The 18361-nt window shown below is 45.9% G+C and overlaps 7 protein-coding genes across 7 annotated transcripts; all 7 read left to right on the top strand.

Annotated features, from left to right (window-relative positions):
- The first annotated feature begins 109 nt into the window (after window positions 1-109).
- C8R40DRAFT_1076599 (patatin-domain-containing protein) lies at window positions 110-6121 on the top strand. The gene is made up of 27 exons (XM_046226938.1): window positions 110-314; window positions 369-466; window positions 526-679; window positions 739-803; window positions 860-871; window positions 919-1552; window positions 1610-2494; window positions 2543-2716; window positions 2768-2926; window positions 2986-3274; window positions 3321-3341; window positions 3401-3767; window positions 3817-3972; window positions 4026-4067; window positions 4118-4357; window positions 4413-4464; window positions 4517-4654; window positions 4711-4724; window positions 4773-4802; window positions 4853-4967; window positions 5025-5099; window positions 5160-5173; window positions 5234-5290; window positions 5342-5472; window positions 5535-5610; window positions 5670-5994; window positions 6061-6121. The coding sequence occupies exons 1-26, from the start codon at window positions 236-238 to the stop codon at window positions 5844-5846; spliced, it is 4254 nt and encodes a 1417-aa protein (XP_046092222.1). The 5' UTR covers window positions 110-235; the 3' UTR covers window positions 5847-5994; window positions 6061-6121.
- C8R40DRAFT_1032302 (Sec1-like protein) lies at window positions 6035-8693 on the top strand (the record flags this gene model as incomplete). Its single annotated transcript, XM_046223249.1, has 13 exons — window positions 6035-6136; window positions 6187-6267; window positions 6319-6430; window positions 6480-6688; window positions 6740-6844; window positions 6900-7089; window positions 7139-7373; window positions 7431-7519; window positions 7567-7641; window positions 7695-7861; window positions 7911-8373; window positions 8429-8530; window positions 8584-8693. 13 exons carry the CDS (start codon window positions 6035-6037, stop codon window positions 8691-8693), a joined length of 2040 nt encoding a protein of 679 aa, XP_046092221.1.
- A 576-nt stretch (window positions 8694-9269) lies between these two features.
- Window positions 9270-10235, top strand: C8R40DRAFT_1076596 (uncharacterized protein). The gene is made up of 5 exons (XM_046226937.1): window positions 9270-9420; window positions 9489-9555; window positions 9613-9671; window positions 9723-9778; window positions 9837-10235. The coding sequence occupies exons 2-5, from the start codon at window positions 9504-9506 to the stop codon at window positions 9895-9897; spliced, it is 228 nt and encodes a 75-aa protein (XP_046092220.1). The 5' UTR covers window positions 9270-9420; window positions 9489-9503; the 3' UTR covers window positions 9898-10235.
- An 823-nt stretch (window positions 10236-11058) lies between these two features.
- C8R40DRAFT_17790 (uncharacterized protein) lies at window positions 11059-14368 on the top strand. Its single transcript, XM_046234259.1, has 2 exons — window positions 11059-12511; window positions 12574-14368. The coding sequence occupies exons 1-2, from the start codon at window positions 11240-11242 to the stop codon at window positions 14218-14220; spliced, it is 2919 nt and encodes a 972-aa protein (XP_046092219.1). The 5' UTR covers window positions 11059-11239; the 3' UTR covers window positions 14221-14368.
- Window positions 14369-14573: 205 nt separating this feature from the next.
- C8R40DRAFT_1164538 (uncharacterized protein) lies at window positions 14574-15203 on the top strand (the record flags this gene model as incomplete). The annotated part of the gene is made up of 3 exons (XM_046230521.1): window positions 14574-14599; window positions 14655-14677; window positions 14728-15203. The coding sequence occupies 3 exons, from the start codon at window positions 14574-14576 to the stop codon at window positions 15201-15203; spliced, it is 525 nt and encodes a 174-aa protein (XP_046092218.1).
- A 139-nt stretch (window positions 15204-15342) lies between these two features.
- Window positions 15343-17290, top strand: C8R40DRAFT_1076590 (uncharacterized protein). The gene is made up of 5 exons (XM_046226936.1): window positions 15343-15658; window positions 15715-15770; window positions 15827-15881; window positions 15958-16416; window positions 16490-17290. Exons 1-5 carry the CDS (start codon window positions 15463-15465, stop codon window positions 16810-16812), a joined length of 1089 nt encoding a protein of 362 aa, XP_046092217.1. The 5' UTR covers window positions 15343-15462; the 3' UTR covers window positions 16813-17290.
- Window positions 17291-17320: 30 nt separating this feature from the next.
- On the top strand, window positions 17321-18233 carry C8R40DRAFT_17808 (splicing factor 3B subunit 5/RDS3 complex subunit 10). Its single transcript, XM_046234263.1, has 6 exons — window positions 17321-17404; window positions 17458-17500; window positions 17560-17583; window positions 17688-17709; window positions 17842-17965; window positions 18021-18233. The coding sequence occupies exons 1-6, from the start codon at window positions 17402-17404 to the stop codon at window positions 18066-18068; spliced, it is 264 nt and encodes an 87-aa protein (XP_046092216.1). The 5' UTR covers window positions 17321-17401; the 3' UTR covers window positions 18069-18233.
- The last annotated feature ends 128 nt before the right edge of the window (window positions 18234-18361 follow it).

Genomic DNA, 18361 nt, shown 5'->3' with positions numbered 1-18361 from the left:
AACTCGCACTGCTTCAATTTTCGTTTTCGCTACTGGATTTCCTCTGTTTTAGGAACTTTTACTGTAATGCAACTTAAGTATAGGCGCCCGTCGGTATTTCGGTCCGGAATTCATATTTACGTCATTCTACAATTCGAACGTTGTTCTGACACTTGCTGCGATTTGCTGAGTGAATCGACATAAATAGTGCACAAGTTTTGGCACAAGTACAACGAGGACGCTATCCTTTACGAAGATGGAAGGCGTCGCAGACCATGGAAATGCAGACAGGCATCCTTTAGTGTTGTTAGTCTCTGCTTGTTTCTGGGTTTTCAGTGCGTGTTCCGAGTCGTCAAACTACGTGCCACGGGCCAGTAAACTTTCTACAGTGTGGATCCTGTCCTGGGCTAAATCTGTTGTCGCTTTCGTGACGATCACAATTCCAACAATGATTTACTTCGTCTTGTCGTATTCGATGACCTTGACAGTGCGCCCTTATTACTTGGATCCTCGCATCTCATTTCATTAAGCAGCACACGCCATCAGCTCAACTTCTGGTCGTTTGCCCTTATATTCACTCTCTGCGCCGTCGTGCTGAACTATTGGATTCGGTTTCGATATCTCAATGATTACACGCAATTGAAGGAGCCGCCTCTAATCAAACCGGATGCAAATGAGCTTCATCCGGATGTAAATACAGGTGCGAATGTCAATCCACACGTTGTGGAAAGTATGTATTTTGCTCATTCTTCATGCTAGAGCCACCTCCATCCTTTCACAACTACCTTGATGACTTTCTGCAAGCCGTACGGGTATTCGGCTTCGTGGGTGCTTACGTCCATATCACATCTAAAATGCTCATTGTTGGTGGAATCACTAGTTAGAGAAACCTGTGCGTGCTACATTTTCGGCCACGAACAAGCTTTAATCTAGTTGCAGGTATTTCATGAACTTGCAAGACATCTTCAAACAAGAAGATTAATCGCGGGTGATAGCATCTCCCTCGACGAAGACAAGAGCTTTTACTGCGTAATTGACGGCCAGGTGCAGGTTTTCAGTCAAACAGGTCAAAGTGCAGACCAGCAAGGTGCTTGGGATAATGAAGATGCAAACGGTTATCAACTTTTAAACGAAGTCGGAAGTGGAGGCACACTTTCCAGTCTCTTTACCATCTTAAGCCTCTTCACAGAAGATGTCAAAATGAGCTGGCAAGACGACCATGTGGAGTCACCCTTTCCTGCTGCCTTGCTCGCCAGCTCAATCAGAAGGACCAGTGGTCACTCCAATGCGGATATCTCTGTCTTGGAGCTCGAGACTCCGCGAAAACGTCGCTCTTCACTTTCTTCTACCGCCTCGACAGTGCATATGACTTCGCCGTTATCACCGGAGCGGGATGGGTACGCATCACCTGCAGAAGAAGAACATGCATACCCCCGCTCTCAGCAACAAAAAGAAGTTTATCACGGGCTAGTAGCGCGTGCTACTGAAGACACTACGCTCGCTGTGATACCAGCTGAGGCTTTCCGCCGTCTCACCAAGAAGTATCCCAAGGCAACAGGACACATTGTACAAGGTGAGTATATACATATATCTGTGGCGCTGCTTTCTCAATTTTCATTCGTGTATCCAGTGATATTAGCTCGTTTTTCGCGTGTGACATTTAATGCCGCACACAAATATCTTGGTTTGACCAGCGAAGTAATTCGAACTGAAAAAGTCATCAACGATATTGCCTGCCATCCTTTACCAGCGTCGTTTTACGAAGAAGGTGGACTTCAATATTTAAGGACGCGTTTCGATAGCACAGATCGGTCAGATACAGATGACGATTACTTTTCCTATTCCCAAGTCACAAGCTCTCCTGCGTCCGTCTCATCGAAAAGCTTATCCAACGAGGGTGTTCCAAAGTCCACAGAAGAGACCAACTCCGTTAAGAAAGTCAACCTCGCAGATTCATCACGTCCAGCATTGCCCAAGAAGTCCACATCGACCTCAACTTCATTTCCTTTCAAATCTCACAACTCTAGGCATGCTGTCCAAGCTGGCGATCTCCTGACTTCAACTGATAATCCAGATGAACCGCTCCATCGAGGACCCATCAATCGTGGCAACAGTGTTGTGAACACGCCTTACCCTACACGTAAAACCTTGAGTTTCATCGAAAATCGAAGAGCAGCTAACATGTCTGGGGATGATTTCGACCTTCGTGAGGAGGTGATGTCCTGCATTGCAAAATCTATCGGGCTACTGCAGCCACCAATTAGCGGAGGCGAATCAGGAGAGGCGTCACCTGCAGTCAAAGCGACGGACGATTTTCGATCAGGCTCTGATAGGCTGTTTACGTCCTTCAGTTCACTCTCTCTTCTAGACTTGAATGACGACGTATCCAGCGCCACTGGTGGATCTTCGACTTTGCCTTCTCCAGGCGGTTATATGGTGGGACTAGATAATGAAGTCGAAATACTCTTCTTTGCCGCTGGTTCGACCCTCGTTAAAGCTGGGGAAATGAATAAAGGTGCATTATCTTGTTGAAGTCGATCCTGTTTTCCTGAACCATACACAGGACTGTTTTATGTCATCGATGGGTTCTTGGAAATCCTACTTCCACCAGAGTCCATCAAGGGCAATTCCGACGCAAGAACTGACAGCAACAATAACCTGCACAACACTACCCAGAATATCAATGACTCGAGGCGGTTGTTTGATGTTAAGCCTGGAGGAATTGCGGGGTATCTAGGTGTGTGAACTGTTCACTTTTCTTTATTTTTGTCGTTGACATAATTGCAAGCCTCTCTTACCCACACGGCTTCATACGTCGATATTCGAGCAAAAACGAACGTTTATGTCGGTTTCCTGCACCCAAACGCGCTCGAGAGAATCCTCGAAAAACGACCCATTGTTCTTTTGACTCTGGCCAAACGCCTCATCTCCCTCTTGTCTCCGCTAGGTGCGTCCGCTTCCCTGAACTTCTGCGCTTTCATAGAAAACTTATCAGGCGCTTTCAAGTGCTTCATATTGACGCGTCCCTGGATTGGATGCAGGTGAACGCAGGTCAGGTCCTTTGGCGGCCAAACGACAAGAGCGATAGTTTTTACATAGTCATCAACGGTCGTGTTCGCGTGATCACTGATAACGTCCGCGGGGGGTTGGACATAGTCGGAGAATATGGACAAGGGGATACAGTCGGAGAGCTGGACGTCATCACAAGTTCACCGCGTTCCAATACTGCTCATGCGATTCGTGATACAGAATTAATCAGGATGCCTCAAACTCTTTTCAATGCAATATCTGCTAGGTGAGCTTAGCTCTGTCATCTGGAGGACTATAATTGATTTGAGTAGAAACCCGCAAACAACAGCTCAGTGAGTTCTGGATCTTCTTGAGCATGGTAAATATAACGGTTCAATTGACCTATTCAAAGACTACTACGCACGATTGCGTCTCGTGTAAGAGAGGAATTACACCCGTCGCCCTCACGAAGCAGACCTTCCTCTGAGCTTGGTTACAACAACAACCTCAAGACTGTTGCAGTGCTCCCCGTTTCCCGCAGTGTACCGATTGAAACTTTTTCTAAGACCCTTCAAAAGGCTCTTGAAGGTATTGGTGCATTAACCGCTCATCTGAACCAAGCCTCAATGTCGAGTCATCTGGGGCGACATGCTTTCACCAGGATGGGGAAGCTCAAGGCTGCTGGATGGCTGGCTGACATGGAACAGAAGTATCGTATCGTCCTCTATGTTGTAGATTCGAGCGTCAATAGTCCGTGGACACAGACCTGTATTCGTCAGGTGTGTAACATCCTCCAATCTATGAACTATATTTTGATTGTATCCCTAGGCTGACTATGTAATGGTTGTCGGAATGGGGGACGATCCGAGCTTAGGGGAATACGAACGTCTTCTGCTATCAATGAAAACAACTGCAAGAAAAGAGTTAGTGCTTTTGCATCCGGACCGTTCCGTGATCCCCGGCTCTACACGGGAATGGTTGAAGGTGACTAAGTTGTGACTTTCGCGGTGTTTGTATAATTTGGCTCACTCTACTAGAGCCGTCCTTGGATCCACCAGCATCTTCACGTAGAGCTTCCTGTGAGCAAAACACTATGCTGCCATGATAAAATTTCCAACTTCCGTATAAGGGAATTGTGATGCCTATTCCAAAATCCGCAGCACCAAAGGACCCCGATCCTATGTCTGCACTAAAAAACCTCAAGGACAAAGTACAGAACGAAATACAAAAGTACAGAGGAGGCGCACATGACCCTCGTCCACAACGGCTTCCTCACACCAACGACTTCTCCCGTCTCGCTCGACGTTTATGTGGGAAGTCGATAGGACTCGTTCTCGGAGGAGGCGGAGCCCGAGGGATATCTCATTTGGTGAATAAGTGTGTTCATTCTTCCGCCGGTATACCCTCACCCTGTTTTACTCCAGGGTTTGATTAGAGCATTACAGGAATTCAACATTCCCATTGACCATGTCGGAGGTGAGTGCGACGTATCTTTTGCCGGCGAAATTTACGAATGGAACAACTTTAGGTACAAGTATTGGTGCCCTTATTGGTGGGTTATACGCCCGCGAAGGAGATATCTTGTCCTCGGCCGGGCGTGCGAAACACTTCAGCTCAAGAATGGGTAATATCTGGCGAATACTCTCTGATGTGACTTATCCAATTGGTCGGTCCTACCTCCCTTTTCAGCTCGATCCTCAGCACTCACTCGAGTAATCATAGTGGCTTATACAACTGTATGTTTTTTTGAAATGAATATTGACAATATGAAAACTCTGTGTTAGGGTCATGAGTTTAACCGTGCGCTGTACAAAGTAGGTCGTATCATCCTTGTTACATCTCATGATTGACCTTCCATATACAGGCATTTTACGATCTTCATATTGAAGATATGTGGATACCATTCTATTGCAATACAACAAATATCACGACTTCAACCATGGAAATTCATGAAACTGGTTATGCTTGGCGATTCATTCGTGAGCACACAGGTTCCCAGGTGTCCTTGATGCCAGCTCAATGTTGATGTTCAATAGGTGCATCTATGTCCCTAGTTGGTTTATTGCCGCCGCTCTGTGATAATGGCAGTATGCTCGTTGATGGTGGTTATGGTCAGTTATTTTCTACATCTTTGTATCCTTTGTCGCATCATTGATACACCCGTTTTTTAGTTGATAACCTTCCTGTATATTTTCTCGTTCATTGATTTTTTCGATACTATTGACGATGGCATCGTTATACATAGGTAGCCGCGATGTTTTCCAAAGGGGCGAGCGCAGTGTTCGCATGTGATGTCGGTTCGGTCAGTTCTTTGAACGAGAAATCCTTGACAAGCCAACTCATTGTCTCTAAGCTTGATGATAATTCTCCGAGGGAATTCGGGGACCATGTCTCTGGCTGGTGGTTATTGGTCAATCGCTGGAATCCATTCTCTAACGCCAGAAGGATTCCTGCGATAACCGAAATACAGAGTCGCCTAGCATAGTGCGTAGTTTGATTTCCTCGTTGAACACATTAGAGCTATATCTAATCAAATTCTGGTACAGCGTATCGAGTGTGAAAACATTAGAAGAAGCAAAGGTTGCGCCAGATTGCATCTACTTGTCAATGCCTGTACAAGATGTAAGAGTGCACCCTTTGGACTGGTATCGATTTCATACTAATGTCAATAATGATAATAGTATGGGACCCTTCAGTTCAGCAAATTCGAAGAGATACAGCAGAAAGGTTATCAGTCTGCGCTGGAATTCTTGGGCAAGTGTGCGGATGAAGGAAGGCTTCCGTCTGCTTTCATTGATGGTCGAGATGGTGTTGAGGGTACTACCAAAGGACGCAGTGCTCGACGTAACTCCATATAAATTTTGAATCGTCGTTAATCATTATCATTTCGGAATTCCTCTAAATCTAAGCAGGAGTAGTCGAAGATACCAATGCTCCCTGTATCATACTCTTCGAGCGTTTGTAGAGTTTAAGATAAATATTTACACGCAAAGCATAGTCCGTGAGCCTAATCAAATTGTGACGTAATTTGCTGAATTGTCTGCAGATGTCTGCTGAAGACCAAAGTGCTTACGAGGCCGAACCTCTATTGGATACTAACCTCCTCAAAGAAATTAGCAAGAAAGCCCTCGTCGATGCCCTGAACTCTGTATGATGATATGGCTGGTTTCTTTCCTCTTATTGAGCGTCTTTGAACAGGTCAATGGCTCGAAGACACTGGTTTTGGATCCCTCTTTAGCCGGACCTCTGGGACTTGTCACAGAAGTCGCTCTCCTCAAGGTATATCTCACAAATACCAATACACCATCAGTGTGCTCACAATCATGATAGCATCATGGTGTAGACAAAATGTACTGGCTCGAGCGCGGGCCCTTGCCATCAAGTACAACCAATATCGTCTATCTGTGTCGGCCAATGGTGAATTACGTGAAAATCATCGCTGGTATGTGCTGGACAAGCTCTTCTTCTCTATCACCAACTATCTTTCTAAGACCACATCAAGAGACATGCTAAAGAATCGTCAAAACACAATTACACCTTATTCCTTGTTCCCCGTCTATCATCACTGTTTTCGCGTCTGCTTGAAGAAGAAGGTGTCTTAGGCGATATCACTATATCCGCATACAACTTGCAATTTTTGCCAATTGCCGACGATGTTCTTTCCTTGGAGTATGAGTCTGCCTTCCGAGATATATGGGTGGTAAGCAACAACAAATTACCTGCGTTCAACCAACTTAACTGGCTGTCTAAGGATGGAGATGAATCTGTAGTGTATGACTCTGCGCAAGCCTTGATGACTCTCCAGAGACTCTTTGGATTGTTCCCCCGCTTACTAGGCAAGGGAGACCATGCTGCAGTACGTCTCACGTTTTATTTATCCTCTCGATCTATTTTGTATATCACCCTTGCAGCGTCTCATCGATCTCTTAATGACATATATTACACAATCTCACAATGCCTCCACCCCTGATACCCTATCAGAGCCATCCAGCAATTTCGATTCCCTAATCGTCATTGACCGCCGCGTTGACATGATAACACCACTCTTGACACAGCTGACTTATGAAGGTCTCATCGATGAAGTACTAGGCATCAGGAACTGTGAGTGCTCCCGTATCATCGTGTATCACCCCCAGTTGACGGAATTTAGCACATGTAGAGCTCCCAGCGTCCCTCGTTAATCCACCTTCAAATCCTTCAGCTGATGCTGCAGCTGCACCGCCTGCGGCTACCTCTTCCACATCCTTAAGAAAGGAGAACAAGAAAAAATACCACCTTTCCTCAACCGATTCCCTCTTCAAGGAGTTGAGAGACCTCAATTTCTCAAACGTAGGGAAGCAGTTGAACGGAGTTGCGCGCAGGTTAGACGAGGACTACAAGGTGTTGTCGGTTCTTCATTTAAGGTCTACTTGAGAATGAACTTTATCCATGTTCTAGACCAGTCTTCAATCAAAAACCACTGCCCAGCTCAAAGATTTTGTGGAACGGCTCAAGGGTCGTCTATATTCTGAACATCAATCTCTGCGCATCCGTATGTACATTCTTTGTTTAGTAATCCTATATTGAATGGTTCTCCAGACACTGGAATATCTGAGCTCCTAGTCCCTATGACTCGTTCCGAACAATTTAACAAGTCTCTCGAAATTCAACAAAGTAAGTCGTAGTGAACTCAATCTCTGAATTTAGATCATTCAACATATCGGTAGACCTTCTTGCTTCATATAATATATCCGACCAGATCTCTTCAATAGAGGATATGATAGCCAGAGGAGCGGATATGGAAACAATCGTCCGATTATTGTGTCTTGCGAGTATCACGTCTGGCGGAATTAAGACTAAAGCTCTGGATAATATCAAACGCGAATTCCTTCAGGTCCGTACTTTCCTTTCGTATACAATTGCCACTGATAGACCCAAGCTAGACCTATGGATACAATTTTCTACCTTTACTATTGTCGCTTGCCGCCCCGTCACTTGCCATTTTATTGCCCAATCCCTTGGCGCCGTCTACACCGTCAGCGGTTCTAGCATCCAAGTATCCTTTTACGTCTTTGAGAAAGTCGCTACGTCTCCTCATAGACGATAATCCAGAAGCTTTAGACGAAGTAGAAAACGATATCAGCTTCGTCTACTCTGGTTATGCTCCTATTAGTGTTCGCCTCGTTCAATGTGTTGCCCAGAAAGGAGGGGTACTAAGCAATCCTGCCGAAAAAGAGAAAACCTCGGGGCTTGATGGCTCAAAGACAGTCCATGCCGTTGGCAAAGTACAAGCACATCCTATAGTAGGCTGGAAAGGATTCGAAGATATTTTGGCGACGATTCCAGGAAAAACCGTGGATGAAGTACAAAACCCCGTGGGTGTCATTGCACCATTGGGAGGTATAGGTATGATACAAATGGCGTCCTCATCATTCCCCAACTAAGATATCTTTATCCTCAGCGCGGCCGAAAGATAAGGCTACAACAACTGTCGTGTTTTTCCTCGGTGGTTGCACGTATACTGAGATTGCCGCGCTGAGGTGGGTCGCGCGACAGAACCGAGGTTTGTTATTTTCTTTTTCTAGATCGGAGATTGTCTTTTCAATTCTATTATAGGCCGAAATTTCCTCATCGCAACGACTGGAATTATTACTGGATCGAGCATCGTTGACGGAATAGCTGGGATACAGAAAACAACGGCAGGATCCAAGGACGCAGCGATTTGAACGTGCATGTGTTAGCTTGTTATAAGGTTAAGGCACACCTCCGCTGAGTAAAGCAAGTGGATCTTGACGGAGGAGGGGCTTCTTCGTCCATTAAGCACATGGACAACTCTGTATATAGCCCCACAATATGCACGGAAAGATAACATTCAATTTTGTTGTGACAAAAGCACTCGATATCATGTTTACGCGACGCGTCTGTTTGGTTGAAGGGGCGGAATTGATGAAGTGGAAAACCCCAGACACCCTCAACAAGAGAAATAATATCGTCAGTAGTGACTGTCAGTAATTACTCTTCAGAAGCCTCGGTCGGGAAATGCCTTCCAACCTCAGCCTCTCACTGTCAATCACAAACCTCCATCTGTCCTCCGTCCAAATATATGTAAAGCCGTCTCTCTTCAGATTGCAAGGTGAGAATGTACGCTGCTGCTGTTGAGTAACTACATACGTGCTGGCTCAAATTTTGTTCTCTCGATGTGGAGAATCGAGAAATCTTCTATGTCGGCACCGCCGTTAGTGTGGGAAGGACAATAAACATGCGCCCATAATAACTAAGGTTCATAGGTGCCAGGGGGAGCTGATCAGCAATTTTGTACGAACGAAGCTGTCAGGGTGCGAGCTCGTGTTCGTATAAGTACCGCTGCGCAACTAAAAGTATTCTGCTCTTTGACCCCCCTGACTAAACACCTCCGATTTGCTAAAGCTCTGTTTTTATTGGCCATCGGTGAAGGTCAAAATTCGCTATTCCCTAGCTTGAAGCTCATCTAGATCCACTTCTTTGCTTACTTTACATATCAGAATTTTCTGCAGGAGATGGCACCACGCTCATCAACGTCCGGGACATCCGAAAAACCTGCAAAAAAAAGTGAGCAACAAGACATGTTTTTCCATATCTTTCAGGCTTGTGCTCATCGTCGGATAGCCAGATCCCGAGGCGGCGGTGGAGGAAAAAAGAAATTGACTGCCTTCAACAAATTCATGGTAAACATTCCGGACTAGACATGGATTCTGAGACTCAGATTCAATTAACAGCAAACCGAAATGGCCCGTTTGAAAGAAGATGAACCTGACATTAGCCACCAAGAAAGGTGAGTTTTCTCTGATTTTTTAACTTCCTAATCAACGTGTCCTGAGTGCCAAACGTAGGTTCAAGGTCGCAACGGCCAATTGGAAACACAGTTCCCAGAACCCCAACAGAGCTTCCTAACGCCTTGTGCAATCCAACCTCCTTGTATCTTATATCCTTAGTGAAACCCTTCTGCACCAGCTTGCCCGGATGGACTGCTGTATATACCCCGTCATATTGTTATTTCTCCGCTATCCTCTGCGTTTGCTATTCAAGTTGCATGCTGTATCATTCATGTCAATTTTATTTTAGGCCTCCTATTGTTGAAGTTACTCTTACCTACGAAATGCATTCCAGTAGTCCAATAACTTCAAGGTCCGAGAGGGTATCGATATTCGAAGGATGTCAGCCAATCCATTGTCATTTCGGTTCTCGACTTACAGCATGGTCGTCCAGGCTCAGAAGGTTCCTCCAAATACCTTTTAGGTATCTGGTAATTGGTGGACTGTCCTTCGTCGTCTGTGGGGTCGGCCTGTTCGTCGTTATCGGCCGTGGACTCACCCTTCTCATTTTACCCCGATTGCTTCAGGTTGGGTTCATATTCCGAAAATCAGGCCCATTCTTTGTTCCTCGTGCTCTCATGGCAAAAGAAGTTTTTTTCGGAGCCGTACATCGGATTCTCATGTCGTTGCGACTTTCTATTGGACATGGTCACTTAAAACCACCAAACAGATTGCCCAGCCAGACGGCGCGATTGGGACTTTCTATACGGCTATATGCATCGCATCCAGCCGAGTACATAAAGCCGGAGCTTATACCCCGTTGCTCTGATACGATACAAGGACAAGTAGAAACATATACGGTTGTTTTGCGGTGGTATTCGAGCTTGCTAGGCGTATCTGGCAAGTCTAAGGCAAGTATTCGGGTGCTATGCTCTTTCATGCTCTTTTGTGCACTGTCCCACAGAGCTGGTTACTACTTCACTTTTATGGGTCCCTCAGGCATTAAAGCCAAACAGCTTGCTATGACAAGCATGTACCTAAGTGTTATCAACACACACACCATCTATCATGACGTTTGTCGGGAAATCGAAAAAAAAAAAAACATTGAAAAAACATAATCCCGATGTTACATACATACCATCCGGCCTCATACGGCTCACTGGTATATATTTTGTCTTGAGATTGAAATTTATTTGCAAGTCGACTATGGGTTACAAGCAAGGACATAATGATTCTCTTCATTCAGAGCAACTGGAACTCCAAGTTACGAAGCACTTGTATCTTGTATCGCGATTCGTACTGAATTCGTATATCGCCGACTCGCCGCTCGCGTCATGTGGGGTCACATGGCCCGATACCGGCCCCCAAGCGACAGAGCTCAGGTTGCCAAAAATGTCTCCTTTACTGGAATATCTGCGATATCATTCCAGCTTTACCACGTTACATGAGTTAGAATTTTTAATCCATCCGCCTATCCGAACATGAGCACCACGCATGGATTTGGCGACGAGGCCTTCCTGCAATTCGATCCATACGAAGGACCAGACTCTGTTGTTGTTTCCCCTACTATGAATCTGCTATCATCGGACATAGACTCTCTGGTCCTCGATGATGATGATTCGTCTATTCTAATAAAGGGAAGTGAAGTTGCCGCTGGGAGTGACGATCCAAGGGACAAAGGCAAAAAGGCTCTCAGATCGCTGCCTATCATGATCGCCCCATTGGCTACGGATTTGGACGATTTTGTCATGTCCCCTACTTGGTCTGCATGCTCGAGCTATCCAAATACTCCTGATGCAATGTCCGCATTGTCCTCACCAGAAGCCTCGGGATCTTCTTCTTTCCCGAGCTTTTCCCTTGGGTCATTCAGTACAGTCTGGGCATCGTCCGTTTCCGCTTCGAACCCTGATGAACTTGGCGGGCTTTCCGTAGATAGAAGCGTCGTGGATTTGCAGGATAGGAAAGGTAAAGGAAAGGCGGCATGGGACGATGAAATACCATCCACGAGTCCACCTCTGCCGCTCTCGCCTGTTGTTATACATGGATTTCCTAGTCAAGTTGCTTCTTCTTCTTCATCTTCGAACGAACCCTTGATCGAGCAGGCCTCAGCCTCGGTCGAGTTTTCAGCTGCTCAATCCGCATCATCGTTCGCTACTATCCATAGAGTACTACCGCCTTCTCGGAGACATTCATTTTCCCATTCCCATACTCTCATCCGTTCTAAACATCCCTCATCCTTGACCAGGCTCAAGGCCAAATTCAGCTCACCTAACAGAACCCACACTCGCAGAGTTTTATCTAAGAAGATAATCACCCCTCCCGCGCAGCTTGCAATCCCGCAATTAACCCCGGCAAGTAATGTGCATGTTAATTCCCCTGCTTCGTTGTCACTGGAGGTTGAATTACCTCTTGAGCATGACGAAGCTTTGGCGAACTATGCCTCCGCTCACACGACATTCAAGGCGAAGGGGCGGTCCTATTCGTCACCTTTACCAATGTCTGCGCTAGATTATATCCCTGCTCGTCCCGAGGATTTATTCGTTCCAATCGTACGTGCATCTAGGAATCTCTTTGACGAGGTTTTGCCAAAGGAATTGAAGCTTGAGGTTTTGCTTTCGCTTGTAGCGATACATGAGAATGATAAACGGAAGGTGCTCGGGCATGCTGATTGGAGTGTAACGAAATCAATATCCTCCAAGAATAGATGGTTAGGGAAAGATCGAGCTGTCAGGGAGTTGGTGAAGTTGAGTCGAGTAAGCAAGCTATTACGATTATCATATCTATTATAGGTGAGGCTGAACGATAAATCCCGTAGGTCTCCAAAGTCTGGAGGGATCTCATATATGATGGCCAATTGTGGTCTACCCTTGATTTTCGCTCATTTCCAAGCATGCCAAGGACTCTAATTTCTAGCATCACAAGATGCGGAGGTCGTTTCATCAGTTCAATAGATTTCTCTGGCCATGTTCATGTCAGCCCTAGCACTCTCCAAGAAATTACGGATAACATGTGCATATTCGGGTCTGCGTCCCTATCAATTCCTTTCACCCAATTGACTTCAATCAACTTCCGTGGATGTAGTGCACTCTCCACGCGTTCGCTTCATTATCTACTCGTTCGATCTCCTAGACTGCGACAAGTTTGTTTTAGAGGTCTACACTGCGTCACCAATACGACTTGCGATATCATTGCGATGTATTGCCCTCGTGTCACGAAGCTCGATATGAACAGATGTCACAACATGGACGCTGAGGGTGTGAAACGGCTAGCAGCTGCCGTCAAGGCTCGGGGAGAGTTGCTTCAATTGACAGAACTCCGGATATCTGGTATAAAGAATATCGACGACAGCACGATGTCTCTTTTGGGCCAAGTCGCTCCGTTTTTGGAGGTCCTCGATCTGAGCTATGCTCGACACCTGCACAATTCTGCTTTGGATTCTTTTGTCGCCCTTGATGATGACGAGGAAGCGTATAAATCAGTTCTTTTGACAGCCCGTGAAGCGGGACGGGATCCCAGTGACTTTAGAAGATACAGAAGACGCATAACACGTCTTCGACATCTCTCTTTATCCTCCTGTATGTTGTTAACAGATATCGCTTGTTCGCATTTAGCGTATACCGTCCCTCGCTTGGAATTCCTTGAGCTTGGAGGTATTGGGGAAGAATTAGGTGATGACGGGCTCATTAGGCTGCTGAATACCACCCCACTGATTCGCCGACTGGACCTCGAAGATGCTTCGGAAATCACAGATGCAGTATTAGATGCTATCACTCCGACGTCGAGTTCGACTTCTTCTTCTCAACAACCGGCAGAACTCGAACCAGGTCACGCTCTGGAACATCTGGTGATATCGTATGCTGCTGGTGTCACTGACGATGCTCTTCTCGCGTTGGTGCAAGCGTGCAGTAATTTGAAGGTTCTGGAGGCGGACAATACCCGTATGGGTGCCTCTGTGTTGCGAAAGTTCTGCGAACTACAGAGGCCTGGATCCAAGATCGTTGCGGTGGACTGTCGGTCTATTACAGAGAGCGTAGTCAAGGAACTAGCGCCTCTGGTGCGTCCAAGGCGGGGATGGCGAGGATACGATGCGCGGAAACTCCGCTTCCTAGACGGGCGTGACTTTGGTGTCAACAGTAAAGAAAGGGACAAGGAAAAGGAAGCGATCATGAAAGTGGCTTTGGGACAAGATGAACTAGACGAGAAGAGGGTTGTTCTGAAGACATTTTATTCGTGGCAGACTGTAGATGCGGTTTGGTCTGCGAGAGATAAACGCCGCAAAGGAATATCTCGAAGAAAGGCGAACGAGTCTTTGGATAGCGATACAGAGGACGTTGATGGAGGTATACGGGTAGGAGGTACTCGTTGGTGGACGCCCGGTGGACGGAGATCTAGGTCAGCTAGCGGAAGCAACTCGCCACTGATCATAACAGACCCAACTGCTGATACGTGCGTAATAATGTGAACGGTGAATTTTTTTTGTTTTTTGCGGAACATCTCAAGGGCGATTGCCTGTAACAACTATCTGTACTTTTTGCTTGCTTTCTTGATGACCATGACAACTCACGACACCTAGCTTTGATTTTGTTGTAAATATCTGTAGTTGTATCTGTTTATATCTGTATTCCATCTCTGTCACTTGTAGTAATAATGTATTTACTGTAATATTGCCATTATTGTAGATATTCTGTCCCTTAGAGATTTTTGCCTAATTTGCACCGCGCCTATGACGCACTCACCGACGTCATACAGATTGGAGTTATGCACAAGGGTATATATGGAGGGCTACTTTTTATTTTTTCGATATTATCAATAATTATGTCGAACGTCGGAGAAAGAGTCAAGTACGTGCTTTTGCCACTCGGTAGAATTTTTATACTAACATACTATCAATAACAGAGGTGTCTTTAATACTGTACACGGTGAGCTCGAGTTGCAAAGCAGTATTGCTGTTCTGACAAGTCATGACCAGGACTGGGTGAAAATGTCCGCGCAACTGCCTTGGGAGCTGTCGACACAATCGCTCATGACAAAGAGGGTGAGATGAAGAACGATCAGATAGCCCAGCAGGGCAGATTAGAAACAACCAGAGGCATGGAGCAAATGTCTGGACGTCCTCGGAACGTGAATACCACTGCGAATTATGATACTACCACAGCGGATCCTTCCCTGGCCAATCATCCTGCAACTTCCGATTACCCTCAGCATCACCGCGACAACGAAGTCTACAATGATTCGCAGGCTAATGCAGTTCGGAATCCAGGAAGTAATGCACCCTCCACACAACCCGGATATAACACAAGTGGGGGAGTGCAACCGTCAGAGAACGCTGGGTATGGAACTCAGCGTGGAAATGAATACGGCGGAGCTGGTGTTGACAATGCGAATGTGAATCCGTCATACAATTCCGACAACGCACAGTATGATACTGGTAATCCTCGCTATTGAGGTATTCTATCTCTGGATCGATGATATATTCTGTAGTGCTCATTTATTCAATAGATCATCAATCGAGGATGTATTTATAGATAGAAGACGGAAATTATCACTGTAATACTTAGCTACATGTTTTGATCCTAATGAAGCGCTCTTCACTGTCAGATGAACTTGGAAGTTTTGTGGCCTTGTCAAATTCCCACGGTAACTGCGAAGAACAGCTTTGACCATTTGCACACGCGAAAAGCCTTCATCAACTACACCATCCTAAATGGCTTCCGCAGAAACTAGAAAAGCAAAGTCAAGGTTGAAGGTCCTCTCTTCGTCCCTCACTGAGATCGAAGCTGCTATAGCGCCTCTATTATCCGGCGAACGAACACTTCCAGAAATCCTCCTTACGTTGGAACCATTAGAACAAGCAAAGTTGCAAACAACATTGCCGTATCTGGTATACGATTTAATTTTCAGTGCGTATGTTATTCATTCTCGTGCAATGTGCTGTCTAATTTTTGAAATATAAAAGTATATTTGAGAACTAGGGGCATCGACCCCAAAACCCATCCAGTCGTCACCGAACTCGTGCGTTTGCTCTGTTGACTGAGCAGGATCAAGATGTTGACGGATTACCTTGACAGGAAAGAGTACGACAGTACTTTGAAAAGATAAAAAACGCAGAGAACACACCCGTCCGTAAGTCGTGATTGAAATTTCCTCCGAATGTACATCCTTTTCATTTATTCATTTACTTATTTATCTATTTATCAAGGCGGAACTCAGGTAGACAAAGCAGCGGCTAACCGATTCATCAAGCATGCGATCTCCCAAGCCCAAATCGACGCTGATGCCGCTGGTGTTGCGTATCCACCGAAAGCCTCTTCATCCACCGCCCGGCTCACCCCCGCGTCAAATTCTGCAGGTGTCAATCCATCGGAATCATCCGCATCCTCTGCAGCTCGTGTACCAGTGAAAGTGACGTCCAAGATGCTGGAACGGCAGGAATGGCAGAAACGCGTCGAGGAAGCGGGGAGTGAGGAGGGAGAAGAAGAAGAAGAAGAAGACATTGAGGGATGGGAAGAGGGGGATGGTGTTCGGGAAGATGAAGAGTCGGAGGTGAAGACTAAATCTATATCAAAAGGGAAGGGGAAAGCCGTTGAGTCATTGGATGATACTGAACGATTGGGAAGTAAAAGACGTCGGCCTGCGATTGATCCTTTTGAAGCTAGTGGTATGTCTTCATGTACTAATAACCTTGATTCATTTTGTTTGACAAGAGAGGTGTATACATATATACCTTACAGGTTTCATCGATTTCGACAACCCCTCAGACTCCCATCCCACAAAAAAACAAGCCATTCTACCTCGCACTCGCAATTCATCTACCGCTAATCCATCCTCGTCCCCGTCCTCGTCCACATCGACCACTGTTGATAGTCCTAGCACCGCAGCAACAAAAGCGGAAGAAAAGAAGAAAAGGCGCAAGGACAAGAAGAAAAAGCAGAAAGCGGCAATAAAAGAATTGAAGGCTCCGGATAGAGCTGGTCGGATTGTTGAGTTATTGGCGGAAGTGGCGGCATCGCAGGGTACGGTGGTGGCTTCGTCGAGCGAGAGTGAGGAAGATTGACGATGATGATTGAAGGGGTTTGGTGAATATGTTTGGTTGTGGCATTAGGGACGTCAGTTCAGGTAGCTAAGGAGAAGGTCAAACGCAAACAGTCAAGCAGATTAGTTTAATCTTTAATTGTCGTCTTCCTTGAATTTTTATCGAAACAAATTCCAAACATTCTCATCCACTGTACATTTACAAAAAGTTCTAAATCAGAACACCAAAAAGGTTTGCGAAGGGCACGAACACACCGCGCGTCTGCCGACATGCCCTGATCTCCTAAGACTAACTCGGTCAGCACTGCAGGCTGCGGAATTGCTTCCCTGACCTGACAAGTGCACATTATTCCAAGCCTAAACCACTCTTTTCAGAGCGGGAAGCGATGGATACCAAAGTTTTCTGGAGGGGACAGTCTTGAACCAGCGCGCGAGAGGTTAACTCGCTGACATAAACCACCTCACATTCCCAGGTTCGGGCCATTACAGCCACTTCACCATTGGGTTGATATTTAGGTTGAATCGTATTTGAATACATACCATTTCTGATATATCCTACTTATGGATCCTTGAATTTTGTACAGACTCTTTGCTCTTGTACACCGTGTATCATGGTTTGTTCTTCTCGTTTGTCTCGTGTTTTGAATGCATCTCACTTCCTCTGCAGTCTTCTGAACTTCGGTACACTGCCAATACACAACTCGAACATTGTGAGCTTCCAAGACCTCGATTTTCTATATTTATGATTTGACCCTTCTGCTCTCTTCAGTGCACGCTCGTTATACGGGAACCGGTTAGTATTACGGGATGGTATTACGCTCAGAGAAGATTGCTGATGAACCCGGTTCTGATCTATGTTTTCTGGGTCATCGTCTGATTCTTTCTGGGACCATCTAGGCCATGCGGATTTGACGAAGTAGTGAGTTAACATCTCATCTTTCAACAGAAGGTGACAACAGTCGCTGTTTTTATCTGAGCTTCGCATGCAAGCATCTGTCTTTCGTCAGCTTCATCTGACATTCCGCTGTACTGACTGTCAAGTTATACATAGTGATTGGTTGACCCACCAGCACCGTGATACTCTCTCCTCCATAGTAGGTCACCCCACTTTGACGGCTTACCTTGCCATCGCAGACGGCGCCTGTACTGGCCGAGTGAAGTATGAGATGACCGAAGTAAGCCACTCCCTACTCGTTGCGGTTTATTTCTTTGAATGTTTTTTTTCCGCAGAAAATGCTTCAGCCATGCGGCCCGCCTCCTAGGAAAGACGATGACTAGATATTTGGATCGTAAATACTCATGTAGTTCAATGGTATTAGTAACGATGTATTCTCGTTACTGTCCGGGAACACCAAGCCGAGGTATCTGCGCAATGCCAAATTAAGTTAAAGTGAGAGAGATAGAGTGATATCCGGTTTGTCAAACAATGTATGCTGTTTTTGGCACTTGCCTTCCTCTTGCCGCTCTCTCCTCATTATATGTCAGCTTGGACGCACAAAGTCGGTAGGACGCTGTGGCTTTCAGTTGGCCAATCGAATTTTCTCAAGCAACAAAGGGATCCTCATTGTTCG

The sequence above is a fragment of the Lentinula edodes genome (genome assembly GCF_021015755.1).
Source record: "Lentinula edodes strain Le(Bin) 0899 ss11 chromosome Unknown C8R40scaffold_1, whole genome shotgun sequence".
In the NCBI taxonomy this organism is placed as follows: domain Eukaryota; kingdom Fungi; phylum Basidiomycota; class Agaricomycetes; order Agaricales; family Omphalotaceae; genus Lentinula; species Lentinula edodes.
This window is presented reverse-complemented; position numbering and strand designations above follow the sequence as displayed.